Source organism: Macaca thibetana, chromosome 15, assembly GCF_024542745.1.
Source record: "Macaca thibetana thibetana isolate TM-01 chromosome 15, ASM2454274v1, whole genome shotgun sequence".
Lineage (NCBI taxonomy): Eukaryota > Metazoa > Chordata > Mammalia > Primates > Cercopithecidae > Macaca > Macaca thibetana.
In genome coordinates this window covers 61,496,477-61,521,140 of record NC_065592.1, presented here as the reverse complement: position 1 = coordinate 61,521,140, position 24,664 = coordinate 61,496,477, and the positions used below count along the sequence as shown (strand labels likewise).

Sequence of the window (24,664 nt, the reverse complement as noted above, 5' to 3'; positions counted from 1 at the left end):
AGTATTAAATATCTCTAATTAGTTCACTTTTTTTTTCCTTTTTTCTTTTTTTTTTTTTGAAACAGGGTCTCATTCTGTCACCCAGGCTGAAGTGCAGTGGCACAATCTTGGCTCACTGCAACCTTTGCCTCCCAGGTTCAAGTGATTCTCGTGCCTCAGCCACCCAAGTAGCTGGGACTACAGGAGAATACCACCATACCAGGCTACTTTTTTTATTTTTGGTAGAGACAGGGTTTCACCATGTTGGCCAGGCTGGCCTTGAACGCCTGGCCTCAAGTGATCCGTTGTCCATCTTGGCCTCCCAAAGTGCTCGCAGGTGTGAGCCACTGTGCCCCCACCTCTTTTTTTTTTTTTTTTTTTTTTTTTAAGACGGGTCTCGCTCTGTTGCCCAAGTTGGAGTCCATTGACACAACAAGAGCACACTGCAGCCTTGAGCTCCTGGGCTCAAACAATCCTCCTGCCTCAGCCTCCTGAGTAGGTGAAACTATAGGTGTGTGCCACCCTAAGTATCTCTGACATGTTGCATGGCAAGGTAAAGCTGTTCCCAAAGGAACACTCATTGGCTAGCAGTCTAGAGGTCTCACAGGATGGCATTTCCTTGATGAATCTGTAATTATCTAGGATCTGGTTCTCAGATTTTCCAAGTCTAGATTTTTATCTTGTCAAGGGCTCAAAGTTGACTGTACTCAGAGAAAACAAATATGAACCAAACTCAGAAGAGACGGCTGTGAAAACTTTAATAGGTTCTGCAAATTATTTTAATTATATAATTTGCATTCACTGGCCGGGAGATTCACTGTAATCCCAGCACTTTGGGATGAGACGGGCGGAACGAGGTCAGGAGATCGAGACCATCCTGGCTAACACGGTGAAACCCCGTCTCTACTAAAAATTACAAAAAACTAGCCGGGCGAGGTGGCGGGGTGCCTGTAGTTGAGGCAGGAGAATGGCGTGAACCCGGGAGGCGGAGCTTGCAGTGAGCTGAGATCCGGCCACTGCACTCCAGCCTGGGCGACAGAGCGAGACTCCGTCTCAAAAAAAAAAAAAAAAAAAAAAAAAAAAAAAAAAAAGAGATTCACTAAATGGAAAATACCATGAAGGAAGTGACTTTGCCTTGCCTGTTCTCCTCATTGTTTTGGCCCTAATATCTACAAGATACCTAGCACATATCAGATATCAATAAGCATTCACTGAATAAAAATATTTCCTTAAGAGGGCGCTCACCTTTACAAGTGACAATGTGCCTTGGAAGCCAAATTTATACCCACAGCAGCTTGGCGTGGCAATCACAGAATCACAATAAAGAGCTTGAGAGAAATTTTATCCAAAAAAAAAAAAGAAAACCTAAGAAAATACTTAACTCACATCAAAGTCAAACTCTGGAGGTCTCAGATCATTTTCATTTGTCAGAATCCTCCCTCCTGCCAAACCAGCCTCATTTTGATTCCTCATTTTCCTTTCATACTTAACATCTCCCTGCAGTTAACCCATTTTACTTAGATAAATTAATACCACTGACAAGTATAACCTTGTAACTGACAAGGTTATACTACAATCAAGCAGAGCTTTTTGTACTGGGGTGGAGAATTTTTAATTAATCATATCTAAAAACCCTTTTGAATATAATTAAGCTTATGAATTATAAGTTCATTTTTCCATTATATTCAAGTGTTTTAAAGGCACTCCATTAATATCTTTATACATACGACCTATGAGTTTAAAAAAAGAAAAAAGTAATAGTACTATAAAAAGAAATGGGGCCGGGCGCGGTGGCTCAAGCCTGTAATCCCAGCACTCTGGGAGGCCGAGACGGGCGGATCACGAGGTCAGGAGATCAAGACCATCCTGGCTAATACGGTGAAACCCCGTCTCTACTAAAAAAAAAAATACAAAAAAACTAGCCGGGCGAGGTGGCGGGCGCCTGTAGTCCCAGCTACTCGGGAGGCTGAGGCAGGAGAATGGCGTAAACCCGGGAGGCGGAGCTTGCAGTGAGCTGAGATCCGGCCACTGCACTCCAACCCGGGCGACAGAGCGAGACTCCATCTCAAAAAAAAATAAAATAAAATAAAAAATAAATAAATAAAAAGAAATGGGACCGGGTGCAGTGGCTCACATCTGTAATCCCAACACTTTGGGAGACCGAGGCAGGCGGATCACCTGAGGTCAGGAATTTAAGACCAGCTTGGCCACCATGGTGAAATCCTGTCTCTACAAAAATATAACAATTAGCTGCACATATTGGCATGCACCTGTAATCTCACCCACTAGGGAGGCTAAGGTAGGAGAATCGCTTGAACCCAGGAGGCGGAGGTTGCAGTGAGCCCGAGACCATGCCACTGCACTCCAGCCTGGGAGAGTGAGACTCCATTTCAGAAAGGGGAGGGGAAGGGGAAGGGGAAGGGAGGCTGGGCGTGGTGGCTCATGCCTGTAATCCCAGCACTTTGGGAGGTCAAGGCCTGCAGATCATCTGAGCTCAGGAGTTCAAGACCAGCCTGGCCAACATGGTGAAACTCTGTCTCTACTAAAAATACAAAATTAGCGCCGGGCGCGGTGGCTCAAGCCTGTAATCCCAGCACTTTGGGAGGCCGAGACGGGCGGATCGCGAGGTCAGGAGATCGAGACCATCCTGGCTAACACGGTGAAACCCCGTCTCTACTGAAAAATACGAAAAACTAGCCGGGCGAGGTGGCGGGCGCCTGTAGTCCCAGCTACTCGGGAGGCTGAGGCAGGAGAATGGCGTGAACCCGGGAGGCGGAGCTTGCAGTGAGCTGAGATCCAGTCACTGCACTCCAGCCTGGGCGGCAGAGTGAGACTCCGTCTCAAAAAAAAAAAAAAAAAAAAAATTAGCTAGGCGTGGTAGCGCATGCTTGTAATCTCAGCTACTCAGGAGGCTGCGGCAAGAATATCACTTGAACTCAGGAGTCGGAGGTTGTAGTGAGCCAAAATCTGTTGTACTCCAGCCCGGGCAACAGAGCGAGACTCCATCTCCAAAAAAAAAAAAAAAAAAAAAAAAAAATTGTGCTAAATAGACTATAAGAGTCCCACCAACTGAGCAAACACTGCATATCACAGAATTTTAAAAGATTAAATTTCTCCTTTTATAAGTTGTCTCACCTTTTGAATTTTTTCTTCTATATTACTGTGGTCATCATAGGGTTCCATTCTAATAAAAATTAAATAATCTAGTTAGTCACATGAAAAATCACATGGCAATTTAATATCCAAAGAGCTAATCAGTCTGCAAACCCACCCACCAACAACCACCCCAACAAAAAATAAAATTTAATCTGAAAGCGATAATAATTTATTAGAAGAACTGGACTAGCAGTCATAACTATGCTCTAATCCTATCATCATCTGGCTATTGATATATTATTTTAATTAATGTTTGTGGGAATCTGTTTTCTCACCTGTAAAATGCAAAAGCTAAACTAGTCTCTAAGGCAACTTCTAGCTCTAAAAGTCACTTACTTCTTTATTTGGTTTTCCAGTCCTACACATTCAGATCTCAAGTTTCGTACCTGCTTAACTGATAATCTGCAAGAAAACATACAAAATGACAACTATAATACCATTACAATTAATTAGTATAGCCCACTTCTCTATTTTCCCTTTTCATATCCTTGATCAAGGCCTCTGGGTACAGCCACCAGCAAGCTAAAGGACTCTAAACTCTCTTTATCACACAAGTGATTCAACATACAGGCTCCTACTGAGATGGACCTAGGACTCGTAGGTTAGTATACCCTCTCTGATTAGAATGATGGAGGTTAGTAAGACGACTCTGCTCTTATCCTTATCTCACATACCCAGGGGATAAATTTAAATGTTATCTAATACATCAGGATAGTATACCCTCTCTGATTAGAATGATGGTGGTTAGTAAGACGACTCTGCTCTTATCCTTATCTCACATACCCAGGGGATAAATTTAAATGTTATCTAATACAGTCAGGCAACATTTCAGTTAATTTCAAAGGATTCTATAGCTTTAGTAAAATACAACAAAGCATTCTACAAAGTTATCCTATTGTAATTGTCTACAGTTGCAAAAAAGAAATTAGGCCAGGTGTGGTGGCTCACACCTGTAATGCCTATATTTTGGGAGGCTGAGGCAGGAAAGTGGCTTCAGGCCAGGAGTTTGAGACCAGCCTGGATACAAAGCAAGGCCCTGTCTCTACAAAAAAATTTTAAAATTAGCTGGGTGTGGTAGCACACGCCTGTACTCCCAGACATGGCAGGAAGATCACTTGAGCCCCTGAACCTAAATATAAAATAGCATTAAGTGGTTTTAAAAAATGATGACTACCTACCTGAAAGAATATCTACTTAACGAAATACCCACAAATCGGACTAATGGACATTAAAAGTAATATACTGGCATGGTGCAGTGTCTCACACCTATAATCCCAGCACTTTGGGAGGCTGAGGTGGGTGGATCACCTGAGGTCAGGAGTTCGAGACCAGCCTGGCCAACATGGCAAAACCCCTTCTCTACTAAAAACTACAAAAATTAGCTAGGCATGGTGGCATGCGCCTGTAATTCCAGCTACTTGGGAGGTTGAGGCAGGAAAATTGCTTGAACCCGGGAGGGGGAGGTTGGAGTGAGCCAAGATTGTGACACTGTACTCCAGCCTGGGCAACAGAGCGAGACTCCATCTCAAAAAAAAAAAAAAAAAACATGGTAATAAACTATGGCAATGTGGAAAAATTTACAGAATGAAATATCAAGACAAAAAAGGATATGAAATAAAATAAACACTACAATTACAACTTTAAAATATATTTCCATATTTACAAAGCACATAAGAAAAGTGAACTTTTTCGGCCGGGCGCGGTGGCTCAAGCCTGTAATCCCAGCACTTTGGGGGGCCAAGACGGACGGATCACGAGGTCAGGAGATCGAGACCATCCTGGCTAACATGGTGAAACCCCATCTCTACTAAAAAATACAAGAAACTAGCCGGGCGAGGTGGCGGGCGCCTGTAGTCCCAGCTACTCGGGAGGCTGAGGCAGGAGAATGGCGTAAACCCAGGAGACGGAGCTTGCAGTGAGCTGTGATCTGGCCACTGCACTCCAGCCTGAGGGACAGAGCAAGACTCCGTCTCAAAAAAAAAAAAAAAAAAAGAAAAGAAAACTGAACTTTTTAAACTAAAGTGGGACGGGCACAGTGGCTCACACCTGCAATCCCAGCACTTTGGGAGGCCAAGGCAGGTGGACCACTTGAGGTCAGGAGTTCAAGACCAGCACGGTCAACATGGCAAAACCCCATCGCTACTATAAATACAAAAAAGAAAATGAGCCAGGCGTGGTGGTAGGCGCCTGTAATCTCAGCTACTCGGGAGCCTGAGGCAGGAGAATCGTTTGAACCCAGGAGGTGGAGGTTGCAGTGAGCCAGGATTCCACTACTGCACTCAAGCCTGGGCAACAGAGCGAGACTCCATCCCAAAATAAATAAATAAATCAATAAATACAGTGATCTTTTCTTTTTCTCTAAACTTACATTTATAGTATGCCTAAAGTTTTAAAATATTTTATGCAGAAGTTATCTGACTATAGCCACAGTGGCTCATGCCTGTAATCCTGACACTTTGGGAGGCTGAGACAGGCAGACTGCATGAGCTCAGAAGTTCGAGATCAGCCTGGGCAACATGGTGAAACCCCGTTACTATTAAAAACACAAAAATTAGCTGGGAATGGTGGCCTGCGCCTACAATCCCAGGTACTCTGGAGGCTGAGGTGGGAGGATGACTTAAGCCTGGGAAGCAGAGGCTGCGGTGAGCTGACATCACACCACTGAATTCCAGCTTAAGAGCCTAGGTGACAGAACCAGACCCTGTCTCAGATAGGGGGAAAAAAAAAAAAAAAAAAAAAAAGTTATCTGACTTTAAAATGGAAAAATAATCACCAGGGTTTTGAGGTAGGCATGGATTATTTCTGCTGACATTATATTGGTGACATCTGTTCAAAAGAAAGAAATTATTTTCTATCAAGGTACTACTTACTGCGCATTTTCCTGATATTTTTGGGTAACACAATCTTCTCTTTGCAAAATTTGTAAAAATCTGCTACGTGCGAAATGGCATCTGGCAATGCATTTGTGCAAGTCCTGTGGTTTTATGTTAAATGTCTCTACAAAATGATGAGAAGAATCTACACGGAACACAATTAAGATTATAGAAAACAGGCTGGTCTGATAGTAGTGGGTTATCAGAATTGAACACTAGTGTCACTAACATTGATGGTATACAATCTCCCACTGCTAAATTTGATTGACTTTTTAAAAAAGGAAAACAGATTTACAAGCTAATAAATACCAAAAATGTTGAATTTTAATATTAAGAAATTAACATCATGTAACTAACAACTCCCCAAAAGCTAGTATACCATAAATATATAACAATACAACTAACGTTTTGTTTTGGTATTTGGGGCTGTTTTTTTGAGACAGGGTCTCACTGTATTGCCCAGGCTGAAGTGCAGTGGCACAAGTATAGCTTACTGCAGCCTCAACCTTCTGGGTTCAAGCAGTCCTCTCACCTCAGCCTCCACAGTAGCTGAGACTACAAGTACATACCACCATGCCCAACTAATTGTTTTTTTAGTATTTTTTGTAGAGACTGGGTCTCAAGGTGTTGCCGAGGCTAGTCTTGAACTCCTGGACTCAAGGGATCCTCCTGTCTCAGTCTCCCAGAGGGCTGGGATTACAGGCCACCACACTCAGCCCGACACAACTAATGTTAATGAAAGTAAGATGACCTTTTTTTAAGGCAGGCAACTAAAAAAGATTTCTAAAGGTGAGTTATTTTACACAATTAAAAATTTTCAGAGGGCATCTACCTAAAAACATTCTTATTATAATTTGAGACGTCTAGAAATACATTTATATCTATAGTGTATTTATTTATAGCTATCTCTTTTTTTTTTTTTTTTTGAGACGGAGTCTTGCTCTGTCGCCAAGGCTGGAGTGCAGTGGCCAGATCTCAGCTCACTGCAAGCTCCGCCTCCCGGGTTTACGCCATTCTCCTGCCTCAGCCTCCCGAATAGCTGGGACTACAGGCGCCCGCCACCTCGCCCGGCTAGTTTTTTGTATTTTTTAGTAGAGACGGGGTTTCACCGTGTTAGCCAGGATGGTCTCGATCTCCTGACCTCGTGATCCGCCCGTCTCGGCCTCCCAAAGTTCTGGGATTACAGGCTTGAACCACCGCGCCCGGCCAGATATCTCAAATTATAATAAGAGCTACTTTGCTTCCAAAAAGAATATTTTTTTTCTTTTTTTTTTTTTTGAGACGGAGTCTCCCTCTGTCACCCAGGCTGGAGTGCAGCGGCGGGATCTCAGCTCAATGCAAGCTCCTTCTTCCGGGTTCATGCCATTCTCCTGCCTCAGCCTCCTGAGTAGCTGAGACTACAGGTGTCCGCCACCAAGCCCAGCTAATTTTTTGTATTTTTAGTAGAGACGGGGTTTCACCGTGTTAGCCAGGATGATCTTAATCTCCTGGCCTCATGATTCGCCCGCCCTGACCTCCCAAAGTGCTGGGATTACAGGCGTAAGCCACCGTGCCCAGCCACAGAACCTTTTAACAAAGGAAGAAAGTCAATATAAAAAGGTAAGAGAGGATCACATCATCTCCACTGCTGCCATCAGTTTACTTTTCCTCCTAGTAAGACAATAGGACAGGATAACCAAATAAAACCACTGTTCATTTCTCAAATAATTATTCACTGTGTTACTAAAAACCAAAGTAGACCTGAGAATAACCCATATAAATATTTCAGAGTTCAGGTTTTTACCTGTAATAAATCCTACATGGCTCAATACAACAAAAACATGAGTATTCTGAAAATCAGGGACTTCCACAGTGCATTAACGTTGCTTATCCAGGTCCTAGTATTGCCTCAGAGAAACCACCAGAATTTGCCGGGCATGGTGGCTCATGCCTGTAATCCCAGCACTTTGGGAGGCTGAGGCGGGCGGATCACAAGGTCAGGAGTTCGAAACCAGCCTGGCCAACATAGTGATACCCCATCTCTACTAAAAATACAAAAAAATTAGCCAGACATGGTGGCGTGTGCCTGTAGTCCCAGCTACTCAGGAGGATGAGGCAATAGAATCGCTTGAACCCAGGAGGTAGGGGTTGCAGTGAGCTGAGATCACACCACTGCACTCCAGCTTGGGCAACAGAGTGAGACTTCGTCTGGGGAAAAAAGAAAAACAAAGAAATCATCAGAATTACTAAATATTTAACAAGAAATGAGTTTACCGAATTTAGAAGTTACCTAGAGACTGAACATTTTGACTGAATTGGTTTAAATCCAGAAATAGGACAATCCATGCTTACAAGTCTTATGCCTTATTAAATCCAAACATGCATATTTTATATAAAACAGTTTGTATTACATGTAATTGGGGCAGATCATCCACTAGCAGAAAAATTGGAAACATTCTTATATTACATTTGAAATCCTGGCACTTTGGGAGGCTGAGGTGGGAGGATTACTTGAGACCAGGAGTTCAAATCAAAACTAGCCTGGCCAACATAGGGAGACGCACCCTATCTCTAAAAAAAATAAAATTTTTTTTTTTAGACTGAGTCTGCTCTATTGCCCAGGCTGGAATTCTGTACTACAATCTTGGCTCACTGCACCCTCTGCCTCCCAGGTTCAAGCAATTCTCGTGCCTTAGCCTCCCCAAGTAGCTGGGATTACAGGTGCCCACCACAATGCCCAGCTAATTTTTGTACTTTAGTAATGATGGGGTTTCACCATGTTGGTCAGGCTGGTCTTGAACTCCTGACCTCAAGTGATCTGCCTACCTCAGCCTCCCAAAGTGCTGGGATTACAGGCATAAGCCACCACACCCAGCCAAAAAATAAACATTTTTTTTTAAGTACAAATTGCTCTTAAACATGAAACAATTTTCAACCTCACTAATAAGAGAAATACAAATTAAAACTATACTGAGATCCCACTGTAACCTATCAGACTGAAAAGATTAAAGTATCTGGTCACAGGCCGGGCGCAGTGGCTCACGCCTGTAATCCCAGCACTTTGGGAGGCCAAGGCTGGCGCATCACGAGGTCACGAGATCAAGACCATCCTGGTTAACACGGTGAAACCCCGTCTCTACTAAAAAATACAAAAAATCAGCCAGGTGTGGTGGCGGGCGCCTGTAATCCCAGCTACTCGGGAGGTTGAGGCAGGAGAATGGCGTGAACTCAGGAGACAAAGCTTGCAGTGAGCCGAGACCACGCCACTGCACTCCAGCCTGGGCAACAGAGCGAGACTCGATCTCAAAAAAAAAAAAAAAAAAAAAGGTCTGGTCACATACTATGTTAATGAGCCTTTAGGAAAACAGACATTATCCATACACTAGTGATAAAAGTATCAATTGTCGCCAGGAGCGGTGGCTCACGCATGTATGTAATCCCAGCACTTTAAGAGGCCAAGGCAGGAAGACTGCCTGAGCACAGGCATTCAACACCAGCCTGGGAAATATGGTGCAACCCCAGTATTAAAAAAACAAAACAAAAAAGGCCGGGCGTGGTGCCTCATGCCTGTAATCCTAACACTTTGGTGTAATCCTAACACCTTGAGAGGCCAAGGCGGGCAGATCACCTGAAGTCAGGAGTTTGTGACCAGCCTGACCAACAGGGAGAAATCCCATCTCTACTAAAAATACAAAATTAGCCAGGCGTGGAGGCGCATGCCTGTAATCCCAGCTACTCAGGGGGCTGAGGTAGGAGAATCGCTTGAACCCAGGAGGCAGGGGTTGCAGTGAGCCGAGATCACGCTATTGCAGTCCAGCCTGGGCAACAAGAGCAAAAACTCCGTCTCAAAAAAAAAAAAAAAAGCCAGGCGCATCGGCTTACGCCTGTAATCCCAACACTTTCAGAGGCCCAGGTGGGCAGATCATCTGAGGTAAAGAGTTCAAGACCAGCCCTGGCTAACATGGTAAAACCCCGTTTCTACCAAAAATACAAAAAATTAGCCAGGCATGGTGGCACACACCTGTAATCCCAGCTACTCAAGAGACTGAGGCAGGAAAATTTCTTGAACCCGGGAGGCAGAGGTTGCAGTGAGCTGAGATCATGCCATTGCACTCCAGCTTGGGCAACGAGAGTGAAACTCTGTCTTAGAGGAAAAAAAAGGGAAATGTTTCCCAATCCTTGTATTAGAACATAATAAAAAAATATAAATAGTAACTATGTTCATTATGAGAAGATTTCAAAGTACAGTTCCAGTAGAATATTAACCATTTCCTTTTTGGGGTACATTAATGTTTTAACTTATCTTGCTTTTACTAAGATCTCTTCATGATTTAAAAACTGTAAAGAACAATAAAAATTTAAGAATCAAAACAAAAAAGTATTTTATAAGTTGAACTTACTTTTAGAATTGGATTTAATATATTTCATTGCAACAAATCTTGCAAAATGATACATCAGATGAATAAACTTAGGACCACCAGGAGAAAGAAATAGTGAACCAACAACTTGAGGAAAGCTACTTCCACATTCACCCTATGAAGAAGAGAAGTAAGATGATTTGAAGACCTTGTTAACAAAAACTCTTACATTTACATCATACTATTTTTGTTAAAGGGTGTGACAGTCTTGCAATAGAAGTCCCACATTTTCATGAGCACTATGCTACAGGTTGGCATGGGGTTCCCTAGTACCTCTTCATAGCACAGTGGCTTGGACATGTCCAACTCTGCAGCAGAGTACAAAACAGTCCAAGGGGGTAAGGCCCCCAGCCCACTGTCTCCTCATCATACTATTTTTGAAGCATAAAAGAATTTGATCAGGACTGGGTGCGGTGGCTCATACCTGTAATCCCAGCATTTTGGGAGGCCGAGGCAGACAGATCACTAGAGGTCAGGAGTTCAAGACCAGCCTGGCCAACATGGTGAAACCCCATCTCTACTAAAAATACAAAAGTTATCTGGGCATGGTAGTACATGGCTGTAATCCCAGCTACTCAGGTGGCTGAGGTGGGAGAATCGTTCAAACCTGGGAGGCAGAGTTGCAGTGAGCCAAGACTGTGCCATTGCACTCCAGCCTGGGTGACAGAACAAGACTCCATCTCAAAAAAAGAAAAAAGAAAAAAGAATTTGATCAGAATTATTCCATTTAAACCACAAGTTAAACGTTGTGGGTTTTGGTTTTTCTAAACTCAATGTAGACCTGGTAAGAAAAAACAATTATAATGATACAGACACAATCATTGATACTATCTGGGGAAGCAAACTAAAATAATATACAGTTGAAAAAGTTTTCTTTAAACAAAAACTGTGCTATAAACTCTCAGGAAGTCTAAAACCTATTTTCAGTGCACCTGGCCAGCAAAGCTGGTTTCTTCGAAATACATAGAATCCCAACCAAAAACCATCAAAGAAGACTATTTTAACTAGTATTTCCTTGCTTATACTGATAGCATTGAAGCATTAAAAAGATTTCACCTCTAAAAAGTTAAAGAGTTAAAGTAGTTTTTAACTTCTTAAAGTCTGTATCTTCTAACAAAAAGAATACTTACAGAAATCCTTTTTATCCATTCACAGCAATGTTTTCGGAATTCAGTATCACTTTTTTGGTCAAATGGGGGCCAACAAAATCTGGAAAACAAAAATAAAAGCATTAGGACTATGCACAACAAGAGCCAAAAAAAAAAGCCTCAGCAAATTTTTTAAAAATCAAACTTATTGCCAGGCGCAGTGGCTCGTGCCTGTAATCTCAGCACTTTGGGAGGCCAAGGCGGGCGGATCACAAGGTCAGGAGATCGAGACCATCCTGGCTAACGCGGTGAAACCCCGTCTCTACTAAAAAAATACAAAAAAATTAGCCGGGCGTGGTGGCGGGCACCTGTAGTTCCAGTTACTCAGGAGGCTGAGGCAGGAGAATGGTGTGAACCCGGGAGGCGGAGCTTGCAGTGAGCCGAGATTGGGCCACTGCACTCCAGCCTGGGCGACAGAGCAAGACTCTGTCTCAAAAAAAAAAAAAAAAAAAAAAAAAAAAAATTATTTCTACTACCAGAAATATTAACACATGGCTGGGCGTGGTGGCTCACACTTGTAACCCCGGCACTTTGGAAAGCCAATGCAGACAGATCGCTTGAGGCCAGGAGCTCGAGACCAGCCTGGCCAACATGGAGAAATCCCGTCTCGACTAAAAATAAAAAAATTAGCTAGGCATAGTGGTGTGCGCCTACAGCCCCAGCTACTCAGGAGGCTGAGGCACGAGTACTGCTTGAACCCAGGAGGTGGAGTCTGCAGTGAGCCAAGATGGCATCACTGCACTGCAGCCTGGGTGACCCTGTCTCAAAAGAAAAAAAAAAAAAATTAAAAAAAAAAATTAAAGTGAAATGAATTAAAGTTAACATTCTTAAATAACAGATAGAGAGACACCAACCTGTGAGAAATTGAATTTTTTAATTTATAAACATCTAAAGGATTGAGTTCTGTTTCATACAAACAACTAAAATGTATTAAATGAGGGAATGAACAGCTATAAGAATTGCTGAAAATCAGCTAAAGACAACAATCTCAACGGATCCACTGGACTAGTGCATAAAGATAAATAAATAAACTAGTAAATTAAGCCTGAAAAGAAATAGTAATCTTGCGGGACAGAAACATAAACAGATATATATGAAGAGGACAAAAAATGGCATACAAGAGCATGACTCCTAGAGATAATCCTTATCATACTGTGGGTGCTATTGCTTTGTGGCTAAACAAGACAGAAAAACATGAAAAAGAAAATTTTGCTTCAACTTTGGTCAAGAATATTAGGGTTTAAAATTTACCTACTGCTTTCCTTTCAGTCAGTTTTTTCCAAATTTTTATTCTGAGGCATAATTATTTAAGGCCTCACTTTTTCTATAACTACATTCAGTATTTGCAGAAAAAACTGAGCATGCATAGGGAATAAAAAGACTAAAAGGCTAGAATGTCAACAGTGATACTCAGTGGTTGATGGGTTTCAAAACAATTTTTACATTTTCCTATATTTTCTGAATTACTTAAAATGAGCCGTAATGTTGATAATCAGCAAAAAAAAAGTAAAAATCTATTTTTGTTTGGACAGAAGAAGCTGCTCTATACCTTAATAATAGGGAATTCCAAAAAATGATCCAAACATACCTATTCTCCTGCACACTCAGAACTTTAAATAAAAGCAAAATATTCAAAATAGATTATCAAAAATGAAAATAATGCCCTAAGCAATAGATCTACTTGTTGCTTTCCTATATAAAAGATTGAAGGCACAACATAAATATCAAAAGAAATTTGAACACTTTTTTAGATAGCAGAAACACAAATCACATGCAAAATAACTTAGAACTGAGACTAGTGGGTGTTTACATTTTTATCTCCTTCTTAAACAACAGCATACAACAAAAGAGTAAATGTATTAGGAATGATTTTTCCCTACAGCAAGTGATGCTTTAATATATCACTGAAAAAAGTAAGGATTTACAGAGAACCATGTAGACAAAACAACACTGCCTATAGGAAAAGTAGTAAGGCATACAGTACTAAGCAAAAAAAAAAAAACAGGGCAAAATCAAGTTCATACAGATTGATACCAGTTAATTGTGCTGCTAACAATAATTTGCTTAATTATTAAGACCATAAAGAAAATGTTAAGAATTATATAAAATAAAAACTATGAGATCCGGCCACTGCACTACCTACTCCGTCTCAAAAAAAAAAAAAAAAAATATACATAAAGAAAATGATTTTAAGATATGTACCAAAGAAAAACGTCACCCAGATTTATAAAGATTAAGAATTAAATGTATAAGACTCAAACCTGAATTTTGTAATATTCATTCAAAACATCAGTCAAAGGCCAAGTTGAAATTCTGGCTTATGCTGGGTGTGGTGGCTCACACCTGTAATCCCAGCACTTTGGGACGCCGAGGCGGGTGGTTCACCTGAGGTCAGCAGTTTGAAACCAGCCTGACCAACAAAGTGAAACTCCATCTCAAATAAAAATGCAAAAATTAGCCAGGCATGGTGGCAGGCACCTGTAATCCCGGCTACTCGGGAGGCTGAGACAGGAGAATTTCTTGAACCTGGGAGGCGGAAGTTGCAGTGAACCTAGATCGCGTCACTACACTCCAGCCTGGGTGATGGAGTGAGACTCTATCTCAAAAAAAAAAAAAAAAAGAAAAAAGAAATTCTGTCTTATATCAAAACACAGTCCATTTCAAATTTGGAAAGAAACTTAAGAAAATGAAATTATTTTTCCTTACTTGAAAACTTCTTTGGTGAGAGACTGGTCCAGAACTTGAAACAAAAAATAAGAAACTATATGAAAGGCATCACGGTTCAGCTTGTCAAACATGTTCCTAGTGGTTAAAAATGAAATAGAAATAGAAAAAGAAAAAGAAAATGGTTAATAAACCAAACATCATCAAAAGCTGAGTAAGAGTTCGACACAAATTAATGTTTTCATTCTCTTCAGGAAGTCAAGGCAAATTAATTTTTCTCATTCATGTACATTTTATAACCAGTTAAGAAAAACATGCAAGCTTTCATTTTCTAATTCTCAAATCACAGATTCAATATAAGACTGGCAGAACTGGCTTTAATGAAAACACTCTACAGAAAAGGAAGGAAAACCTAATTCGAGAGAGAACCATGCCTTATAATGGTAACAACCTACATTAACTGAATAACAGTAAATAGTTAATATTTATTAAGAGTTTCCTATTTGCCAAGCATTCTTCTAAGCCTTCTACAAGCAGTAACTTAGCTAATCTTCACTACTATCACATACTATCTACTTTAACACAAATTATTTTATTTAATCCTAATGACACTAGATAGTAGTTTGATTATCTTCATTATACAGATGAGGAAACCTAAATTTAGAGGTTAGAAATTTGCCCAAAATCACTTAACCAGAAAGTAGAAAAGCACTGATTTGAAATATGTCACCTCACCCTAGAGTCCAGGGTCTTCACTACTAGATTTTTATTCCCAGAACCATCTTTATAACATAACGCTGGCATTCGTTTTTATTGTTCCAATTACCCTAATTAATCAAAACAAAGCCTAAAAAAAAAAAAAGTGAAAACAAAACAAAAAAACACTAAACCCTTTAAGAAATGTCACACAACTATAAGGAATCAAGAGTTAACTTAAACGGAAAAGCATGAAATTTACTTCCAAAAAAATCAAATCAAGTGAATTTCTGACTTAGGATTACCATTCTCTTGCGTAAGTTCCTATGCCTACCCATTTGTCAAACAACACTTTTGTCCTTAGAATGTCTCTACTCTTCAAGTAACACAAATGAAGTTCCATCTATCCTACTTCCCTACCATCTCTCAAACCTGTTGTCTTTTCATAAAGTACCTTGCTCTCTTCTCTTTGACACTTATTATAATTTGTAATAAGACATTTGTTGAAGGTTTGTTCCTTCACTAGACTAAAACACTGTAAGGGGGCGGGTGCAATGGCTCACACCTGTAATCCCAGCACTTTGGGGGGCCAAGGCAGGCAGATCAAGAGGTCAAGAGATCGAGACCATCCTGGCCAACATGGTGAAACCCCATCTCTACTAAAAATACAAAAATTAGCCAGGTGTGGTGGCGTGTATCTGTAATCCCAGCTACTCAGGAGGCTGAGGCAGGAGAATCGCTTGAACCCAGGAGGCAGAGGTTGCAGTGAGCCAAGATCGCACCACTGCACTCCAGTCTGGTGACAGAGCGAGACTTCGTCTCAAAAAAAAAAAAAAAAAAAAAAAAAAAAAATTCTGTAAGGGAAAATTTATATCTATTCTGTTTACCACTGCATAGCCAGGTCCAATACTGTGGTCAATAAATATTTGTTGAATGAACAAATAAATGAATGACCTCTTTTTATTCCTACTGCCACTTTAGTTCAGGCCTAGATAACTAACTGCAAAGCCCTTCTTCCCCTTCTATCCATTCTCTGTAATGCAACCATATGATTTTTCCAAACTGCAAACCTTTTGGGCAAATATCTTGGAATGGATTGCTGAGTCATATATTAAGCATATGTTTAACATTTTTAAAAAATGGAGCCGGGCCTGGTGGCTCACGCCTGTAATCCCAGCACTCTGGGAGGCTGAGGCGGCTGGATCACCTGAGGTCGGGAGTTCGAGACCAACCTGACCAACATGGAGAAACCCCGTCTCTACCAAAAATACAAAATTAGTGGGGCATAGTGGTGCAAGCCTGTAATCCCAGCTACTCCGGAGGCTGAGGAAGCAGAATCTCTTGAACCCAGGAGGCAGAGGTTGCAGTGAGCCGAGATCACGCCACTGCACTCCGGCCTAGGCAACAAGAGCAAAACTCCATCTCAAAAAAAAAAAGAAAGAAAAGTGGTCATACCAGTTCAGGCTCATAGAAACAAAAAACTCATAAACTGCAAACCAAAGAGAACGTGTATGTACAAAATATAAGTGAATAAAAAATAATGGGTTTTTTCTTTTTTGTTTTTAAGAGACAGGGTCTCTCTCACTCTTGTTACCCAGGCTGGAGTACAGCGCTACCATTATAGCTCACTGTAGCCTCAAACTCCTGGGCTCAAGCAATACTCCCACCTTGCCCTCCCAAAGCACTGGGATAACAGGTGTGAACCACCATGTCTAGCCTAATTGCTTTTTTAAGAGACAGGGTCTCACTATGTTGCCCAGGCTGGTCTCAAACTTCTGGCCTCAAGTAATCTCCCACCTCAGCCTTCTAAGCAGCTGGATTTACAGGTGCATTGAGCAATTTTAGAAGTAAATTTGGCAGGGTGCAGTGGCTCATGCCTGTAATCCCAGCACTTTGGGAGGCCGACGTGGGAGGACTACTTGAGCCCAGAAGGTCAAGATCAGCCTAGGCAACACAGTGAAAACCCATCTCTACAGAAAGAATAGAATTAAAATTAGCCGGCCAGGCGTGGTGGCTCACGCCTGTAATCCCAGCACTTTAGGAGGCCAAGGCAGGTGGATCATGAGGTCAGGGTTTCAAGATCAGCCTGGCCAAGATGGTGAAACCCTGTTTCTACTAAAAATACAAAAAAATTAGCCAGGCATGGTGGCAGGTGGCTGTATTCCCAGCTACTCGGGAGGCTGAGGCAGAGAATTGCTTGAACCAGGGAGGCAGGGGTTGCAGTGAGCTGAGATCGCACAACGGCACTCCAGCCTGGGCAACAGAGCAAAACTCCATCTCAAAAAAAAAAGAATTAAAATTAGCCAGGCATGGCAGCAGGCAACTGTAATTCCAGCTACTTGGGAGGCGGAAGTGGAAGGATCACTTGAGCCCAGGAGATGGAGGCTGCAGTGAGCCACATTCAGGCCACTGCACTCCAGCCTGGAAGACAGAGCCAGATTATCTCAAAAAATAAAAACAAAAAAGTAAATTTGATGCCACATCCATGCTTAAAGCATTTAAAGAGCCGGGCACGGTGGCTCACACCTGTAATCCCAGCACTTTGGGAGGTCGAGGCAGGTGGTCGGGAGATTGAGACAATCCTAGGTAATATAGTGAAACCCCGTCTCTACTAAAAAAATACAAAAAAAATTAGCCAAGCGTGGTGGCAGGCACCTGTAGTCCCAGCTACTCGGGAGGCTGAGGTAGAAGAATGGAGTGAACCTGGGAGGCAGAGCTTGCAGTGAGCTGAGATCATACCACTGCACTCCAGCCTGGACGACAGAGCAAGGCTCTGCCTCAAAAAAACAAAATAAAATAAAATAAAGCATTTAAAGGGGACATGTGTTACAAGATGGCGAATCTTGCAGAGAAAAGGAAATGCTTGTACCTTGTTGGTAGAATGCAAAGTAGTACAGCCTGGCCAATGTGGCAAAACTCCGTCTCTACTAAAAAATAGAAAAATTTGCTGGGCACGGTGGCAGGTGCCTGTAATCCTAGCTACTCAGGAGGCTGAGGCAGGAGAATTGCTTGAACCCAGGAGGCAGAGGTTGAAGTGAACCAAGATTGCGACATTGCACTCCAGCCTGGGAGACATAGCACACTCTGTCCCAAAAAAAAAAAAAAACTAAAATTGCCAAAACACTGCAGAGAATGACGCAGTGACAATGAGAGCCATTCTCAGCGGAACTCTGGAAAAGCTTCAGACTTCTCCACCAGTATAGAGAAAATGTGACTGTGCTATGGGCCATCAAATCATGTGAAACAAATAATACATGAACCTGATAAATGCTATATGCTTGTAGTCAGTTTTTTTTTTTTTCCCGGAGACTGAGTCTCCCTCTGTCACCCAGGCTGGAGTGCAGTGGCGCGATCTAAGCTCACTGCAACCTCCACCTCCTGGGCTCAAGCCATTCTCCTGCCTCAGCCTCACCAGAACCTGGGACTACAGGCGCACGCTGCCACGCCCGGCTAATTTTTTTGTATTTTAGTAGAGATGGGGTTACACCGTGTTGCCCAGGCTGTTTCCGAACTCCTGAGCTCAGGCAATCCGCCCCCTCGGCCTCCCAAAAGTGCTAGGATTACAGGCAGGAGCCACCACGCCAGGCGGTACTCAATTTTTAGAAAAGACTGCTAGACAGGCCGCTACACACGTTAATAGTAACTTCTCAAAAATAATTACCAAGCAAAACTTAATTACAGTTGTAAATCTTGACAGAAAAAATACAGCCAAAACAAGTCAAGAGGGGGAAGGCAGAGGAGGAGGAAGGAAATCTTATAATAGCTCGGTTCATTGTGAAATTATGGTAGGAATCAAAAGAGATTGATGAATCAAGAAATAGAGGTCGCTGGGTGCGGTGCCTCACGCCTGTAATCCCAGTACTTTGGGAGGCCGAGGCGGGTGGATCACCTGAGGTCAGGAGTTTGAGACCAGCTTGACCAACATGGCGAAACCCCGTCTCTACCAAAAACACAAAAATTAGCCGGGCGCAGTGGCGGGCACCTGTAATCCCAGCTAGTACGGAGGCTGAGGCACAAGAATCGCTTGAACACAGGAGGAGGAGGTTGCAGTGAGCCGAGGATCGTGCTACTACGCTCCAGCCTGGGCGACAGAGCCAGACTCCGACTCAAAAAAAAACAAAAACAAAAACAAGGAAAAAACCACAGCCACAGTCAGGCATGGTGGCTCAAGCCTGTAATCCTGGCACTTTGGGAGGCGGATCATGAGGTCAGAAGTTCGAGACCAGCCTGGCCAATGTAGTGAAACTCATGTCTCTACTAAAAATACAAAAATTAGCCGGACATGGTGGCGGGCGCCTGTAGTCCCAGCTACTCAGGGGGCTAAGGCAGAAATCACTTGAACCCGGGAGGCGGAGGTTGCAGGGAGCCGAGATCGCGCCACTGCACTCCAGCCTGGGCGACAGAGCGAGACTCTGTTTCAAAAAAAAAAAAAGCCTCTAGAAGAACTGAAAATATGTAATTTACAAAAATATAACAGATTGAGGAGAATAGAAGATGGCCAATGTATCTATCCCAAATTCCCCTTGGCCTACAGTGGGAATGATGAAACAGAGATACTGGCTAAAGTTGATAAAACATAGAAATAAAACAGAGTTATTTACAGTGGGTTATTAGGAGAGATCCATAACCTTAACAGAAGTGGAAAAAGTAGGGAAGGGGCTTTTACTTTCCATACTTTTCATTAAAAGGGTATTAGTTTTTAATACCTTCTCCGTTGTTTTATGCTAACTCCAGCATGCCTTACTAATTCAAAAATTAAAAATTATAAAGTTAAACCACCTTCAAAGGCTCCCTTGAGTTCAAAAGGCATTTTGTACGTAAGATTCCCCTGCTCTTCCACTACTACCCGCCATCCCTCCCACTACTCCACAGACCACCCCTCCACCACCTAGGCAGAATTAAGCTGTTCCTCCAGTTTTGCACTCTGCCCATCTGCAGACTTTGCACTCGCCTACAGATCGCTTCCGGCACTCTTCCATTATTTACTGTCTGCCTCTGCCACTAGGCTGGCAGCAACTGGGAGTAGGAACTTTGGAGTCAATGCCTGGCACAGAGTAACCGCTCAACCAATTCTGATTAATCAACCTCCGGGGTATACAAAAGGGCAAGGCCGGGATCCCCCGGCTCAGGCTCCCTCGCCCCGACAGCCCCGGCCTCCTTACACTCCGAGATGCGTGTGCGACACGATCTTTCCGCAGGCAATGGTTGCCGGGCCTGGCTCGAAGCCGAGCGCCTGCAGATACATCCAGAGATGCTCCTTCTCGAAAGCGGTGACCGAAGCCGAGCTCATCCTCGCGGTAGGCACGGCGGCTGCGAAGAAAGAAAGCGCAAACCCAGGGGACTCGGAGGGCCCTCAAGATCCCTCCCTACGGTCAGCCTGAGGTCGCGGCGGTCCTTCCATTGCCAAAGTCTGCTCCTTTCTCGCCCCGAGCCATTTCGCCTCAAAGGGACTTACAGCCTCCGGGAAACTGAGCTTCTAACGGTAGTGCGGGCACAACTGCCTCAGCAAAGCCACCACAAACCGAGACTCCCGCCCTTAAGGAAGAGCAGTATGCGCCTGCGCCGCCAGTCTTCCGAAGGAGGAGGGACTTCCCGGAAGGACTATATCTCCCGCCATGCCATGCGCCCTTCTCTCCTCCCTTCCGGTCATGCCCAGCCAAGAAACTACAAGACCCACGCGGCATTGCGCGGCCAGCGAATTGTTCTGCGCTTGCGTAACGGCTATCTTGCCCAGATCCTCGGGTCTTCGGGCTTTTCTGATTGTTGGTGTGTGGGGTTCATTTGCTTGTGTATGCTAGTTGTTACGTCACATAAAAGCCATAAATGGAGCACTGTACCTCGGTGTAGAGAGAAGAAGCATTGGTTCCATCCTCCGCTATGCTCACTGTGACTCTGATCAAGTCACGTAATCTCTGAGCCCCATTTCTGTCATTAGCGAAATCTATGCCCTCAAATACTAGATGCTCCTTTGTCTGCTTTAAATGAAATTTTTGAGACGGAGTTTCGCTCTTGTTGCTCAAGTTGGGGTGCAGTGACGAGATTTCGGCTCACTGCAACCTCCGCCTCCCGGGTTCAAGCATTTGTCCTGCCTCAACCTCCAGAGTAGCTGGGATTAACAGGCGTCCACCACCACGCCCGGCTAATTTTTTGTATTTTTAATAGTCTCTGAAAGCACAATAGAGACAGTTTCACCATGTTGACCAGGCTGGTGTCGAACTCCTAACATCAGGTTATCCGCCGTCCTCGGCCTCCCAAAGTGTTGGGATTACAGGCGTGAGCCACTGCGCCCGGCCGCCTGCAGTTCTCTTAACTGACGGCTGTTGCCTACCACAAACCCCATAGACAACAGGGCCTCGAAATGGATTGGGTAACCTGCTTTTAAGTCTCATTGCTACCTCTGGCAATTATTGCCTCCTGCCTCACTAAAACCACCTTAATAAAAAGAGGCCAGGCACGGTGGCTCAAGCCTATAATCCCAGCACTTTGGGAGGCCAAGGTGGGTGGATCACCTGAGGCGGGGAGTTCAAGACCAGCCTCACCAACATGGAGAAACCCGGTCTCTACTAAAAATACAAAATTAGCCGGGCGGGGTAGCGCATGACTGTAATCCCAGCTCAGCTACTCGGTAGGCTGAGGCAGAATAGCTTGAACCCAGGAGGCAGACGTTGCATTGAGCCAAGATCCTGCCACTGCACTTCAGCCTGGGCGACAAAGTGAGACTCTGTCTCAAAAAAAAAAAAAAAAAAAAAAAAAAAAAAAAAAAAGAGTGAGAGGAGAGAGAGAGAGAGAACCCACTAAGTTGCCCAGGCTGGGCTCGAACTCCTGGGCTCAAGCGATCTGTCCACCTTGGCCTCCCAAGGAAGGAGCCACCGCGCCCAGCCTAAAACCACTTTTTGAAGTTTATGCATAGCTTTTCACTGTGGAGGTCATTGTAAGATCTCTGATTCCATTCTGGTGGTGCAGCCTGTGGTCCAGTTGCACAGGAGGCTGAGGTGGGAAAATCATGTGGGCCCTGGGAAGCTGAGGCTGCAGTGAGCTGTGATTGCACGATTGCACTTCATTCAGCCTAGTGACAGAGCAAGACCCTTCTCCAAGCAAAAGAACAGCAACAAAAAAAATCTCTGACTCCTGTCAACAAAGAGTCAAACTCTGTAAAATTGTTACCGGTAAAAACAGAGTCTTGATCCAGACCCAAAGAGAAGGTTCTTGGATCTTGTGCGGGAAATAATTTGAGGTGAATCACAGAGCACAATGAAGGAAGGAAGTTTATTGGAAATTACTCCGTTGAAGAGCGGAGCAACCTCAGAAAGGAGGCGGAGGAACACACGGTCCTTTGTTACTGTTACTGTCTCTACTTATGAGAAACTATAAAGAGCTGTAATTAAACTTGGAATGCGCAGATGTGCTCACTAAAGGTGGGGCTATTGTGCTTTCAGAGACCATTAATCTTTCAACCTATGCTTGCTCATTAACATCATCTTTAAGTAAAGTTGGCTGCTCTTTAGAGCATCTGGACATTCTGCAGGATTGGTGGGAGATGTCCTGTATGGCCATAAATATTCTGTTATTATAATTGGTGGCAAGCTTAGAATGTGGCTGTTTTTAGACCATAAGCATTAATTTTATAGGAGCCTTGTAAGTGCCTAGCTAGTTTAAGATGGAGTCACTTGAGTCATGTTTTATTAAACCAGAGGCCTGGAAAGCAGGGGTTCCTCTAACAAAATATTTAAAGAAGTTTATTCTGAGCCAAATATGAGTGACTATGGCCTGAGGCACAGTCTCAAGAGTTCCTGAGAACATGTGCCCCAGATGGTGGGGCTATAGCTTGGTTTTAGGGAGACATAAGACATCAATCAATACATGTAAGGTATACATTGGTTCTGTACAGAAAGGTGAGGCAACTCAAAGTGGAGGGTTCAGGTCATAGGTGGACTCAAAGATTTTCTGATTGGGGCGGGCATGGTGCCTTACGCCTGTAATCCCAACACTTTGGGAGGCCGAGGCACTTGAAGTCAGGAGTTTGAGACCAGCTTGGTTAACATGGTGAAACCCCGTCTCTACTAAAAATACAAACATTAGCCAGGAATGGTGGTGCGCACCTGTAATCCCAACTACTCAGGAGGCTGAGGCAGGAGAATCGCTTAAACTCAAGAGGCCAAGGTTGCAGGGACCTGAGATCGTACCACTGAATTCCAGCCTGGGCGATTCGGTGAGACTGTCTCAAAACAAAAAAAAAAAACAACAACAAAAAAGATTTTCTGATTGCTATTGGTTGAAAGAGTCAAGTTACTATCTAAAGACCTAGAATCTATAGAAAAGTGTCTATCAAGATAAGTGGTTGTGGACACCAGGGTTAGTATGAAGTCTCATAGGTGGCCACCCAAAAGTACTAGAAGCTGGGTGTAGTGGCTCATACCTGTAATCCCAACACTTTGGGAGGCTGAAGCTGTGGATTGTTTCAGCCCAGGAGGCAGAGGTTGCAGTGAGCCCACATCATGCCACTGCATGCCAGTCTGGGCAACAGTGCAAGACCCTGTCTCAAAAAAAAAAAATTTTACGCTAGACACAGTGGCTCGCACCTGTAATCCAGCATTTTGAGGGGCCAAGGTGGGCAGATCACCTGAGGTCAGGAGTTCAAGACTGGCCTGGCCAACACGGTGAAACCCAATCTCTACTATAAAGACAAAAATTAGCCAGGCATGGTGGCAGACGCCTGTAGTCCCAGCTACTTGGGAGGCTGAGGCAGGAGAATTGCTTGAACCCGGGACGCAGAGGTTGCAGTGAGCTGAGATCACATGCCATGCCACTGTACTCCAGCGTGGGTGACAGAGCAAGTATTGGATTCTCAGTTAATCTCTTCAGGATGGGGATGGCCTGCCAGGGGAAAGATCTACTTATTTCAATAGAGATTCTATTTATGTATTTATTTATTTATGAGATGGAGTCTCACTCTATCACCCAGGCTAAAGTGCAGTGGTGCCATCTCGGCTCAGTGCAACCTCTGCCTCCTGGGTTCACGTAATTCTCCTGCCTCAGCCTCCCAAGTAGCTGGGATTATAGGCATGCGCCACCATGCCCAGCTAATTTTTGTATTTTTAATAGAGAAAGGGTTTCACCGTGTTGACCAGGCTGGTCTGGAACTCTAGACCTCAGGTGATCTGCCCGCCTCGGACTCCCAAAGTGCTGGGATTACAGATGTGAGCCACCGGCCAGCTTCTTTACAGATGTAGATTTCCCCCCATAAGAGACGGTTTTGAAGGACCATTTCAAAATATAACAAAGAAACATATTTTGGGAAAAAATATTTTTATTTCCTTCTTTATCTGTCAATGTTATGCCAGTCAAGTTGGAAAGTAAGCTGGGTTATATAGGCTTAAACAAAACCCATCTGATGAGATTTTTATGACTTGTAGGACATGACTCCCCAAGTTCTATAGATAGGAATTTGGACAAGAAAGAAAAAAGGTCAGAGTTTAGTCCTCACTCACTAGGCCTCATTCTAAGATTTGGCAGCTAGGCGCAGTGGCTCATGCCTGTTAATTCCAGCACTTTGGGAGTCCAAGGCAGGAGGATTACTTGAGACCAGGAATTCCAGGCTAGCCTGGTATTCTCCCGCCTCAGCCTCCTGAGTAGCTGGGATTACAGGCATCCGCCACCACACCTGACAAATTTTTGTATTTTTAGTAGAGACAGGGTTTCACCATGTTGGCCAGGCTGGTCTGGGGCTCCTGACCTCAAGTGATCTGCCCGC

General features: G+C 43.6%; 1 protein-coding gene across 3 annotated transcripts in view; it reads right to left on the bottom strand.

The window, feature by feature from the left end:
* HAUS6 (HAUS augmin like complex subunit 6) overlaps positions 1–20,748 on the bottom strand; it is a 53,983-nt gene extending 33,235 nt beyond the window's left edge. Inside the window, exons 1-8 of one of the 3 annotated variants that reach the window (XM_050761326.1) lie at positions 20,369–20,474; positions 20,076–20,223; positions 14,260–14,355; positions 11,536–11,614; positions 10,388–10,520; positions 6,006–6,153; positions 3,472–3,537; positions 3,115–3,163 (exon numbers count right to left, since the gene is read on the bottom strand). In XM_050761326.1, coding sequence (XP_050617283.1) covers positions 3,115–3,163; positions 3,472–3,537; positions 6,006–6,153; positions 10,388–10,520; positions 11,536–11,614; positions 14,260–14,355; positions 20,076–20,203 — 699 coding nt within the window. In that variant the 5' untranslated portion in view covers positions 20,204–20,223; positions 20,369–20,474. Of the gene's footprint in view, positions 1–3,114; positions 3,164–3,471; positions 3,538–6,005; positions 6,154–10,387; positions 10,521–11,535; positions 11,615–14,259; positions 14,356–20,075 lie in introns of all 3 variants that reach the window. The other 2 variants (XR_007719819.1, XM_050761327.1) reach the window with 2 other exon arrangements.
* Positions 20,749–24,664: the final 3,916 nt, after the last annotated feature.